Below are 13,049 nucleotides of genomic sequence, written 5' to 3'. Positions count from 1 at the left end.
CGATTTGAAGACTGGTTTAGTGCTACAGTATAATATTTAATATTACATTGTTGCACAACTCCATATACATTTTTTCCATATATAAGGCAAAGACTTACAATAGCTCCCAATGCAAATATGAACTGCATTTAGTAATCTCAAACCATAGCTAATGGAAGAATAGGTTTGTCAGAAAATCAGTACAGGCACTTTACTATTAAAGTTTTACTCTTTTTAATAATTTATTTAAATAAGATATTTGAAGCAGTTTAGAAAAAACAAGATTTTGTATTTTATTTCCTTGTAAAAATCTTTACACATGCAGACAAACCAGTGTTAAGAAAGTATTCACCATCATTTAAACAAATAACCACTTAAATAGAACAATGTCTGCAATTTTATCTGTATAAAAATAAGATACATTTTTACAGAATTCACGCTCCAGTTCTTATAGCAATAAACAATACACAACTATAATAAGTACAATTGAACCTGACCATGGTTTTCAATTAGATACTGCTAGGGCATTTTAATGTGCAAAAAAACCCCCAAAAACAAAAACCAAAAAGAAAAAAAAACAAACAAGAAAACAAAACAAAAAAAAAACATAGTTCTTTCCAAAAGAAAATGTCCTCAGTGTTTCTAGAGACCTAGAGAGTTTTAAGAAATCAAATCCTAATCAGTTTGCTTTTAATGTTTTTGATTATGAGTCCATACATCACACTGTAGATAGGCAAAACCAGGAAGTGATGCAGGCTCAAAGGAAGGAAGTCAGCGCCTGTGCCTGCTATGTCCTGAGCGACTGCCACCATGGTGCTTGCCTTTATGGGACCTCTCAAAGGAGCGAGACCTTTCACGCCTGTCCCTATGATGTCCCCTTTCATGCCTGTGTTTCTTGGCAGCATCTGAGTGATCCCGAGACTTGCTCTGAGATCGAGAACGAGATTTTTTCCTTTTATGACCATGTCTATTTGAACTTTTTAAATCATCTCTGGTATGCTTGGCCTTAAGGTGAGGAGAACCATGATTATGATGTCTTCTTGGGCTTTCACTGTGACTGCGTGACCTGCTTCTTGATCTTGAGCTGTATGTTCCAGATCGGCTCCGCCTATTATTATAACTTAGATAATAAAAATTTGAGGTTTAGATTCAGTTTCTGCTGGGAACAGATTATTTTGGTGGTGCTTATAACAAGTTCAAAACAAAACTATTGACCTGTAGCAGTACAGGCCAGATGGAAAACTTTCATTAAATCTCCCTAACTCCCATCCAACCTATAGTAGACAAATCTTAAATGTACTGTATGTCTCTATATGCCAAAGAGAAGAGTACTTAGTAATTTTTACAGTGTCCTGGATAGCTATGCTTCTTATTGAGTATTTCACACATGCTCAAAAGAGCCACTGAATAGGTATAAGCAGTTAGCGATCTAATTACAAAGCTACTAGGAAAGACTCTTTGGCTATGATCAACTTGAGTTTTGGTTGTTAATTAGCAGTTAATAAAATATTAATATTTTCTAACTGATATTTTCACACATTATAAGCAGGATATTATAGCTTTCCATAGCACTTTGTGGCCAGCCCGTACACTTCTTCAAAAAATGGGCAAAGACAGAATAGAATGCTTGTAAGCGACACCACACCAAAATAAAAAAGCCACATATAAGCAGGACCTATTTCCAAATTCATTTCTCATAATTTACCTCATGTTAAAAAACTAAATCTAACCCAACTGTGAAAACATCTACGTTCAATTTTTTTAAAAAGCAGGAACCTTACTCCAAATAAGACTGCTTTCTCTTAGAGAATATTTACTTACTGTCTTCTTGGAGTATGTGATCTAGAACGTGATCGCGTTCTTGACCGTGATCGACTAGCACTTCTGCTATTTCTACTTCTCTTGCTGTCTTTTCTTACACTTAAAAAAAAAAAAAAAAAACCAAAAAACCCATTATTTTAGATACATGTTTAGTATGTTAGAAATTTAACACATAAAAGATTCCTTAGACCAATTCTAACTCAAGTATACTCACCCATTGTAAGGGCTTTTGGAAGCCTGTTGTCTGTCCTCAGGTTCTTTCTTGACAGTCTTCACATTAACGGAGATTGGTGACTTCTCTTCAGCTTTCACTTCTCTTGGAGATGCTTAAAAAAAAAAAAAAAAGACATGTTACCTATTGGGACTTAACAGAGGGCCAAAAAGTTGTTTCTAAATGTAAATCAAAGTACCATGCTTTCAAGTATTAGTCTTAGTCCTGAGTTGACTATCATGGGAGAAAACAGTAACAGCTTCTCTTATCATTGTTTATATGCCACTATTAAATACTAAAGCTTTTTTAAAAAAACAAATTTATTTTATTTATTGGGGGGTGGGGCGCGCAGAGGGAGAGAAAATCTCAAACAGACTCTGCACTGAGTACAGAGCCTGACATGGGGCTGGACCTCATGACCCTGAGATCACGACCTAAACCGAAATCAGGAGTCGGATGCTCAACTGACTGAGCCACCCAGGAGCCCCTAAGTGCTAAAGCTTTCTAATAACCACACACCTGCAGTGCCCAAATCATTTCAATTCTGAATATATCTTACATGGTTTAGAGGCTGGAGAAAATCCACCAAGGGTTGAAAGGGCTGGAGTTCCATCGGGATTCAACCCCTTTGCTTTTAATTTGGCTTCTTGTAAGGCTACTTTTCTTTTCTCTACTTCTTTTTCCAGCAATTCATAGTTTGGCTGATGGAAGAAAATGAAGTTAGTATTTTTCCCTTATATTAGTTTAGACTCTTAAGTACTTAAAAAGTATTAATACAAACATGAGTAGACAACTACCTTTTTTCTGGTATAAAGCCTAAGCGTTTCTATGCAGATTTCCTGGATCTCCTCTTCTGTAGTACCAAAAAGAAGAAACCAATGGGGACGAGTTGGTAATGGAATCTAAACCATAAAAAACAGAATGGTTTAGATCAAATTTCAGTTTTTATCAGGACTGCTAATTCTTGTGATTTATCCTATAGAACAAAACAGGCTATATATACCTACCTGAAGAGCTCTAGCCGCAAGGTAGATACAAGCACATGCTATAGTCTCTGGTTGAAATCGAACAAATACATTGGTTCGAAGACTGTCATTCATATAATTCCTGAAAAATATTTCAACCATAAGCTTTGTACATAAACAAAGTCCTCCTGAAACTCACATAAAATTGGAGACTCAATCTACTTTATTCTTTTTTCTTCTCATATTTATATTCATATCCTCATATTCTAGCATACAACAATTCTTAACTCAAAAATCAGTAAGAGATAAGAATTTAACACTAGAACCATTCTTCAGTTTTCCTATATATGACCAAAGTCCTTTAAAATAATTCCATATTATTATTCCAAATAGAAATTTAGAAATAAGTTATGTTTTTCTAATTTTGACATAACTAGCTTCAGAAATAATAAACCACTCCAACAATACTTCAAGCCATTAATTATTGACCAACTCTCCTTTATCCACAATGAAAAGCAGTGTCAACCAAGTTCTTTCAAAAACTCAAAATACTGTGACGGGTAAAAAAGGCATTTTTGGTAAGCACTCACCAAGTTATATTAAGAAATCTCAGCTACTTCAGAAAATTTAGGTAGGGAAGAGCAGTAAATATACAAAACAGCCTTGTTTACATACCTTTTTTGTGACTAAGTATAAACAAAAGCAATAAACTACTTCAGTTAATGAACTGCTGGACTTTTTTTTTTATTAGTGAACCCTCCCCACAATATCCCTATATTAAAGAAATTTCACAAATTGTTTAAAAGGTTAAAAGACTATTTCTTAAAAATCCTTACCCACGAAATAACTGCGTAAATGTTTTATAGAGCATATTATTAAAAATGTCATGCATTTTATAAAAGCAATTAGACTTTTCTAATATTACTAATATTTACTGAGTCCTAAAGAAGCATGGCAGTCATTAAGTCCAGAACATAAAAATTACTTAAGTCCTGCACATCATCAACAGTCTTGAAGAAGTAGCTGTAGCTGGACCAAATTCCTTGTTTTACCTTAAAATAAGCCAGCCCTCCAAATCAAACATCTTCATGTCAAAAGTTCAAGTTCTAAAGTGCTTATGTTAATATTAACATCTCTTTTAAAAATGTACTTCTATTATTATTGCTTCAATAGTCCAGCAGCTGTAATTCATCCAGTATGGGAATGGTGCCCATTTTAAGCTGCAAGTTGTAGTTTCCTTTGGTAGAATCCATGGTATACATACTAAAAATAGAAATCTAAGTCAAACTCCTAACAAAAAAAATCATTTAATTCATAACGGCTGGACAACAAATCTATCAAAAATGAACTATTCATTTTGATAGTTACAGGTATACATTATACACATAGGCATGTTGAATAGTTACTTCTAGAAGCAAATATACAAATCCTTTTGACACCCCGACAGAACTAGAAGATGCTGCCAGATGGATATGGACCACTTCAGTGAATCTCGGATCAGAGCTTGCACTGGATTGGCTGGAGAGCAGGGCAGCCAATCAGGCCATCCTGAGGTCATGGGCTGAAGTGCAGAGGGCAGAGTTCTATGACTTACCATCATGGACTACCCTTTAATTAAAGAGTAGAAAAAAGAACAAAGTTAAATTGAGTTCTCCATTGAAAGCAATTAGTCAAGCCAAGAAAACAGGAAGCAGAAATAAGCATTATTTACCTTTTGGTTAAAAAACAAAAAAAAACAAAAAGCACCAAAACAAACTCTTCTCATTATTTTGGAAAGGGAAACTGAAACTTACTTTATTTCTGCTTCTGTTTTCCTGGCTAGGAAAGAAATGTAAAAATGTAACTTACCAGGCAGTCTGAACCAGGGTTTGATTACGTTCACATTCTAAGACTTGTAAATACATAACAATGATCTGAAGGACAAGGGAAAAAAACTCAATTTAGCATATCAGTGGGTCTTTCAGAGTTCAATGAATATAAGTAATTGAAATGTTAGGTGCACGTTTTAACTCTTCTACGAAACTGTATAGATAATACAGACCAACCTAAAATGTACATTATAGGCAATGTGGGTTATTATGCTACTAGATTCTATAAAAACTTTAAATATGATCCAAAATTGCACAGGAAAAAAATGAGAATTAAATCAATTAAAAACATACCTAATTTCTCATGAACACTTTACTATGTGACAGGCACTGTGGTAGATTATTTCACTTAATTTCCGAAGTCCAATTCTCCATGTCCCAAAACCGTACAGACTATGTTTAAAGTTACACAAAGAGTATGATATTATGTAATATGGTGGGCATTAGAATAAGTAAACACTACTCTTTCTGCAGTGAAGCTTATCATGTTTAAGTGTGATAAATAAATACTACACATGTAAATAGCTTCACAGTTCAAGTCAGAGCTTTCTGGACCTGTATAATCAATCATTCCCATTTTACAATCTTGAAAATGTGGAATCTGAGAAAGAGATATTTGCCAGTTACAGAGCTAATGGCATAGACAAGTTTCTATCGCAGATAGTCCTGTCCCTACAGCACTCATATGGTAACCACTGTGCTCTTATGATGATCGTATGTAAGCCAAGAGATACTGGAGAAATCTATAAACGTACAATAATGGTAACAGAGAGCAAGCAGCCACCATGCTTTGAACATTTTACTGTGCGACAGGTAGCATGCCAGGTACTTCTGCAGATGTGTATTATTTACTCCTAGGAATAAGGTACTTCACTGTTTTCTAGGTGGGGAAACTGGGTTAACCACAGAGGAAAAAAAGAACTTCTCTATGCCCACACAATGAAGAGTGAAGATTTGAACCCAAGTCTTTTTGACTCCTATTTTAGTGGTAAGTTTATAAAGAATGCTTTTTAAAACCAAGGTTAACTCTCAAAAATAACCGTAATATAAATTCATGTAAGATACAATTTTAAGAAAAACCCTAATACTTACGAATATAATTTCTGCACTCTACAACTCACCTTATGGGGATGCTTGACATGAACACAAAATCCCAACTCCTTTAGCACCCTCCTCTCTGCCTTGATAACTTGATTTTTGGTGTTAATGTAGTTCTGATCAAGGATCAGGGGGCTTGGAGTCCTATAGTTTGTAAGAAATAAAATCAAAACTGTTTTGCACATCCAAAAAATTTTATTTGTGGCATCTCCATTTTCCCTTCCAACCAACTATTGGCAACAGAAACCAGCTTTTTAAACTCCTGCAAACAAGTTAAAGCATTAATCTTGTGCTGTCCAAGTTATGCTAATTAAACATATACTTAACTAAACTAAGTTTCTATAAACACTAACTCAACCCCCTGTAGTGAAAAATTCACTCTAATGCTTCTATCTAGCCTTTGTTGATCTTTTTCATGATTATCTTTTAGGTCTGTATGTGTATATATATAGATAATCTTATGTGATCGTTGCTTTATCATCACAAACCCCATTAGTCTCCAGACTCTTTCCAATGACAAAACTAATTTGCTCTTGAAAATATTTACTATAAAGTCTTATAGATGACAGTGATTTTACTCGTTCTCTAAAATATCAACTCTCGGCTAGTTTATGGCCAAAGTAAAAATCAGAGGAAAAAATGGTAGGTAGCTAATCCAGATTCTCCTAAGTGGATAATCTGCTTAAACAAATTGTTGTAAGAATCCACCACTGTCAAAAAAAATCTGAAAACTAAAGATTCAGCTCAATTACAAAAAGAAATGTTTTAAAAATCAGATTCAAAACTAAACGTGACCAATAAAAACTAAGTTTGAATTTGGTCTGAGTTGTCATTATTAGGCAGAATAACTTTTAGAATGCAACGTAAAAAAGAAGGAAGACCGTAATGAGGGAACCAGAACAACACTCAAGGTCTGTGCCAGACTAAATTCTGATAGCTTCTAAAAAGCTGTAACGCAGAAAGCTATCAATGGTTCAATGCTTTGGAAAAAAAGACTATCTGATTTAAATCTTAAATTCAAAACGTTTCTTCCTGAGAAGTTTGTTTTCAGTCAAGACTTTTGGACTTTCATTTCCCAATGTCCTTCATTTGATATGTTTTTAGATCCAACCACCAAGAAGTACATTTTCATTAAAACATGATTATATGGTGTATATATATGGGGAGAACATTTAAATATTTTTCCCCATACTGAATTCATTTGCAGCCAAAATATTCAAGAGTTTTTGCTCTGGACAGAACACAACATCTATTTTTAAAAGATAGTCATTCTGAGTATTACCCCAACTCACAACTCATTTTACCATGCACACCAAATCCAGAAAAATGTAAGCTCGTATTTAAATACATCCAGTTGAATATTAGAAAACAATCTGAAATTAGCTACAATTAATTAGCCCTGCAGTGACATATTATCTAAAAATCTGCTTTCATTTATTTTCCTTCCTAACATCCATCTAAAATTATAGCAACTGGAATTCTTATTAGACTATATTTCAAATTATTTCATACAATGATTTTTATCAATTTAAATAAATTTGGCAAATTTGGCAAGATGGAAACTAGCTTACTTAAATTAACAATACTGAAAATTAGCTTCCCTCAGTTCAATTCCTATTACAGCTATGAAAAGTGTGAAGAATGAGGCCACCAACTGGACAGGGGACTGATTTCTAACAAAAATATAACAACAAATCTATCTGATCAGAACAACAGACTACAAGTTAAATGCTCTCTGGGAAAAAATTAATTTAACTTCAGAGCAATCAATGTTCACAAGAAATGTAACCCAAAAATCTTAAGGTTTATAATTTTTCAGGGTTTCTCACCGTAACAGGAAATTTGGAAAAAGTCAAATCCACATCTCAGACTCTCAAAACTAGTTATTTGATGGCCCTCCTTCAACATGTATTAAGAGACAGAATCTATCTCCAGTGTCATATTTGCCTGCCATTAACTCTTTACCCCTTGTAATTCAGACCGTAAACTGTACCATTACAGTCCTAAAATTTTACAAAATCAATTTTCTCATTTCCCCCCTTTTTGTGTTGAGCCAACTCATCTACACCTTTTATTTACTAAGCCTGCTTTCAGAGTTGCCTTCAAATTCTGTTAACATTCATTTTTTCTGCAATTAACCAACTAAACACTTGTTTGAATAATGGCTACCATCTGATTCCCAAATCAGGCTTACTCATTCATTAATTCTGCTTAAATGAACTATTTTTCACTTATTCTGCCACAATATTCACTTTCCCTTCTTTGTGTATCAAAATCCCAGTAACACCAAAACCCAATTAAATAAACGACAAACTCATTATTTACTATAATGCAACTGTATACTCAACTTCTTGCTTAGGCCTTCTATTACCTAGTTTTGAAAGTTAACAACTTTGTAGGTATGTAATTTACTATCTTCATTTTGTTAAGAATTGGTTTTAAATCAAGGAAGGCTCAATGAGCATGTAATTTACAACTGCCTTATGAAGGTTATGTTGTATCAGAAAAAGAAATGTGTCCCCATAAGTCAGCAGTATGAAAAGGTTAAAGAAAACCATCTACGCAGGTGGTTTCCTTACTTATGTAAACAAAGTATCAATTAGTACTGCCTATGGGAGCAAGCATGTAACACTGAATTGAGGCTTGCTAGAATTTCTTCATCTCTAATTCCGTAAACTTTCCAGTAAGTTTTAGGAGATGACATTCTTAAATCTCTTAAAAAGAGAACTTTCATCTACTCAGAGAAAAAGTAATTTTCAACAACCAATCAAACCTAACTCTACCGTCTCCCGCTTTTGAGTTTGTCAGATTTTTCAAATTAAATTTAAATGAAAAGAACAATTTTTAAATTTTAGTCCTAATAGGAAATCTTGGACTTTGATCACTGAAAGTTTATCTGGTCTCTCAGAATAACTGTTCCTTTAGCATAATTGATTTAGTTGAAATACAACTTAACAGAAAAAAAAAAAAGAAAAAATTAGGAATAGGAGATCCAAACATGGTCACTCTCACTCACGTGGTACAAAGACCTAGAAAATTTGGAACTAGCTCTTCAACAGACTATACTAAAAAACGAGACTGAGTAGTTTACAGAGAGCAGACTGTTGTTCAATATAGAAAAATGTGTAAGGCCTACTCCAAAGGAATGTTCCTTGTTTAGCAGTGTTTAAACAAACTTAAGGCCACCACCTTTAGAGCCACCAAAATAAACTGAGAAAGGTTGGGCTAAATGACAAGATCACTTAATACCCTTCCAACTTCATCTATGATCTATACACATGTTGAAAATACCACACCATATTCATCAATGAGTGGTTGCACCAGTCTGAAGATCTGTCTTCCTTTAGAGAAGCCTTCAAAGATGCAAGCAGGCTCCTTACAATTACAGAAAATGCTTAATTTTCTGGAAATATGCTGCATCTCAAAAGCAAATTAAAATTGGAAACTGCTAAGAAGGCAATTTCCTCTTTCAATTCAGCCATTTATTCCAAGCTTAATTATGAAACTACATAAAATTTGGGGAGGGAAGGGGGGGAATCAAATAATCCAGGATAGGACTTGGGCATTGGTACTTTCTAAAAGCTCCTCTGGTGATTCAAAAGTGTAATCAGGACTGAAAAATGACCAAAAAGCTACAAAAATGATACGTCCTCTGTAATTACCAAGATCACACTACAATTTAAAGCTATGAATAAACCAGATTAAAACAGCATCAAGATAAACCGATATGCTATTAACTGAAGTGTAATACTGATAGTACTTTCTAGTGATATTACTCTACATAAAAATATATCAAGCTATAGTTCTAATAACTTGGACAGCAAAGACAAAAGCTTGTAACAAGAAACAGGAGTTTTTCTAAATGGTTCACCAGTGGCCAACCTGTTAGTCCCCGATTCCAGTGACCTATTCTCAGAGCACTGGCTTCTCCTTGGGGATTTTCGATACTTCACTCACTGTTGCCATGACGACAGCTTCATCTCTATGTACCACTCCACATCACCCAGGCTTTGGTAAATGTAGCTGGTCGCTGTATAGTCGGTTGCAAGGGAAAAAAGAGTTGAAGTTAATAACATATACAAGTTACGTGTCTGAGTAAACTTGTAATATGCATAGAAACACTTTTACATCCTGCTTTAAAAAAAAAGGCTTCCATGCAATTAACAACTCCTTTTAAATTTCATGCTATAATCAACTTGTAAGATTGAGACAAAGTCAAATTCTCTGTAATAATGACCAAAACACACTATTACATCAGACACAGCAGTCAGTCAGGTGAGATGTTTTAAATTCCAAGGTTTTTATGGTTAAGAAGACCTACTCTGACATCAAGGAAGAATACTCTTAAGTCTCATAGAAAAACTTCAAAGTAGATAATCATTATTAAGTGATAATACAATAGTTGGCTCAATGATTCAAAGAACACGGACAGAAAACTCCTTTAGGCAAACACAGAATCCTTTGACTAAGGACAAAAAGCCTTTTTATTACTGTCATTTTGTTTTAAACACCCTGAACAATCAGCTAGATATCTAAAAACGAATTTTATTCAGACCATACTAAATACCAATTTGAAATCTTCCCAATTTCCAGGGATTCCTCACCAAGAAGCTAAAAGATACTTTAAAATGAAATAAAAAATTAGTCTATCCCTGAACATGGTTAGGATGAAGGAGAGAAGATGGTGGAAAAAGAATTTAAGAAAACTGAAAAATGCTGTGAAAACTATCTGGGTAGCAATGTTTCAGACTTTGTAACTAAACTAAAGATTACTGTTTGTCTCTGAATAGGTCCATGACTGCCAACTTATAGATTCAGCCAATAACGACCACTCACGTAGGATACTAATTTGGCACTGACACCCAACCCCAACAACTTAAAATCCTTTTATAACTAACTCCCATAGTGTAAGTTTATCTAACATCACCACAATTAATCTTAACACAAAAACTAACCTACGCCAAGAATATCCTTCTGTAGCATGTACTGTAAGTCACCTCTAGATGCAGGAAGCCCTGCAACTAAACTTTTTGCACTGCCTCACATGAACACATAGGTCCACATAACGTGTTGTCATGTAGCCACAAAATCTGTAAAATATCACTACTTGGTCTCTATTTTCTTACTTCTTACAAGATCAAATAAAATGGGCCTTATCTAAATGTAACCCAATCAGTTAGTTATTTCTCTACCCCACTCACTGATACTGTATCTGACCAAAACAAAATACCTGTTTAATCCCTTTGACTTCAAACTTCAACCATTATCATCCTGCAGTCCTTTCAGATCCGGTATTATGCGATATATCGTAGTTCAATGTTGAGAAGTATTCTAACAAAAGCCAACCTCAATTGATAAAGAATTAACTGGGACTTCGAGTAGAAAAACATAATCTACACAAAACTTTGCCACAATATTAACTTGAACTGCAGTGTTCACACTTCCAGCCTTCAGTCTTCCAAGAGAGGGGAGGGGGGAATAACTTACAGAATACACTCACACTTGAGCCAAACGTATTCCCTTTCTTGTTTAATCTTAAGCCACAGGACTGGCTTCACAGCACTGTTAGGATTGTCCATAAATGCAACTGCCTCTACAAACTTTAGATAGCTGGTTAATTGTGGTTTGTTTCAAATTAATTTAAGTATTAGTGAGCTCCTATGTGAATTTTAACACCTAAATTAAAGCCGGTTTTCCTTTGCATCAGTTTTGAGAGGAAAGAATGTTTTGATGATTGGTGCACAATACAGTACCAGCAAGAAATACTGTGTTCAATAATGCCAATCTTACCTTTTTCCTCTTAACTGGCGCAGATGGTGAAATACATTAATCACATCTCTTATTCTTCTAGGTGCTTCTTCAATTTTTGATGCAAGATTAATACAAGCCATGGCAACAATCTGAAAGAACGCACAATCCAATGAAAGATTGTTAGATTATAGCATTATCAAGTAAAATTAGGAAAAAGTGACCCCCCCCCCCAAGTTTAACTAATTCTGATGAAAAAATTTTAGGATACAACTGGGACAACTTTTGGTGAAATAGAAGTACGATAGACCTTTCTAGGCCATAGGCTTAGCAGATATGCTAATACTACGTTTTCTTTTTTAAGTAATCTTAATTTTGAATACAGAGTCAAGCTCAAGTCTCCCCGGAGTTTTGAATTTGGTTAAAATGTTAATTTTTGCTAAGGGAGCACCTGGGCTCAAGATACGCTTTATAGCTTTCAAACACATTCCAAAAGTCTTTGCTTCTCGGTTGGTGAGAACTAGGTACAAAGGCCTAAACTAACCACTCCCTTTCTAGAAAAGCTGGCTGGAGACACTACCCCCTCCTTTCCGTTTCCGGATGAAGAAATCCCTCACACCCGCCCCCGCGATGCTTACCTCGAAACTGTGTTTGACGAAAGACTTGGAGTAGAAAAAACGATGAAACAACACCTGCCCCGTTGCCATCGCCACCTGCAGACAAGAGACAAGAACGGAGGCGCAGGGGTCAGGCGGGCCCGCACCAGGCGCCGCCGCCATTTTGTGCCGCCGCTCGCTCCCCCTCCCCCTCCCGCCGCGAACTGCTCGCGGCCCGGTCCTCCCTTCGCCTCCGCGCCCTCCCGCCCTCGACACACCCGGGATCCGGCTGGGACCCGTGGCTGGAGAGCCCGAGAAGGCATCTCCACCCTGACGAGACACGGTGATACCGGGATGCAGCGGAAGGGACACCGGAGAGGAGAGGCGCGCTCTGCCGGCCCGGGGCCGGCGCACTGACCTGCGGCAACCGGAGGAGAATGCCGGCGGCTTGGATGAGCTCGCAGCCCAGGATGCGCAAATCGGTCTCGCTGGGCAGGTCGAGCCCGTCCTGCATGGACGGGGTAGGGGAAAGCCGCTCCTCCGGAATCAGCGAGTGATCGATGGTGAGCGAAACTTCCGAGTAGAGGCGGTCGCCGATCAGGATCCCTCCCGTCGTGGTCGTCGTCGTGGTCGTCGTCCCGGAGCTGGAGCCGCCCGCGCTCGGGGCGGCCGACGAGGCGGCGGCGGCAGCGGTCGCGGTTGGGTGAGGCCCGGACGCCATAGTCTCAGCGAGCTGCACGCACGCCCAACGCAGCCGGAACCC

At 36.5% G+C, this 13,049-nt stretch overlaps 1 protein-coding gene across 3 annotated transcripts; it reads right to left on the bottom strand.

Moving 5' to 3' along the window:
- Positions 1 to 247: 247 nt before the first annotated feature.
- Positions 248 to 13,007, bottom strand: CCNL1 (cyclin L1). 3 transcript variants are annotated; one of them, XM_036122394.2, is made up of 11 exons: positions 12,705 to 13,007; positions 12,329 to 12,403; positions 11,733 to 11,842; positions 5,966 to 6,086; positions 4,825 to 4,889; positions 3,019 to 3,118; positions 2,809 to 2,913; positions 2,571 to 2,712; positions 2,015 to 2,126; positions 1,801 to 1,899; positions 248 to 1,099 (listed from the first exon to the last, which is right to left on the bottom strand). In XM_036122394.2, the coding sequence occupies exons 1-11, from the start codon at positions 13,005 to 13,007 to the stop codon at positions 751 to 753; spliced, it is 1,581 nt and encodes a 526-aa protein (XP_035978287.1). In that variant the 3' UTR covers positions 248 to 750. The 3 variants fall into 3 exon arrangements, with proteins under 3 accessions (XP_035978287.1, XP_035978288.1, XP_077926110.1); XM_036122395.2 differs by lacking the exon at positions 1,801 to 1,899; XM_078069984.1 differs by lacking the exons at positions 248 to 1,099; positions 1,801 to 1,899; positions 2,015 to 2,126; ... (1 more) ...; positions 2,809 to 2,913; positions 3,019 to 3,118 and adding an exon at positions 3,705 to 4,584.
- Between the last annotated feature and the right edge of the window lie 42 nt (positions 13,008 to 13,049).

Source organism: Halichoerus grypus, chromosome 1, assembly GCF_964656455.1.
Source record: "Halichoerus grypus chromosome 1, mHalGry1.hap1.1, whole genome shotgun sequence".
NCBI lineage: Eukaryota > Metazoa > Chordata > Mammalia > Carnivora > Phocidae > Halichoerus > Halichoerus grypus.
The sequence above is the reverse complement of the archived record's forward strand: the minus strand, read 5'-3'. Positions and strand labels throughout refer to the sequence as shown.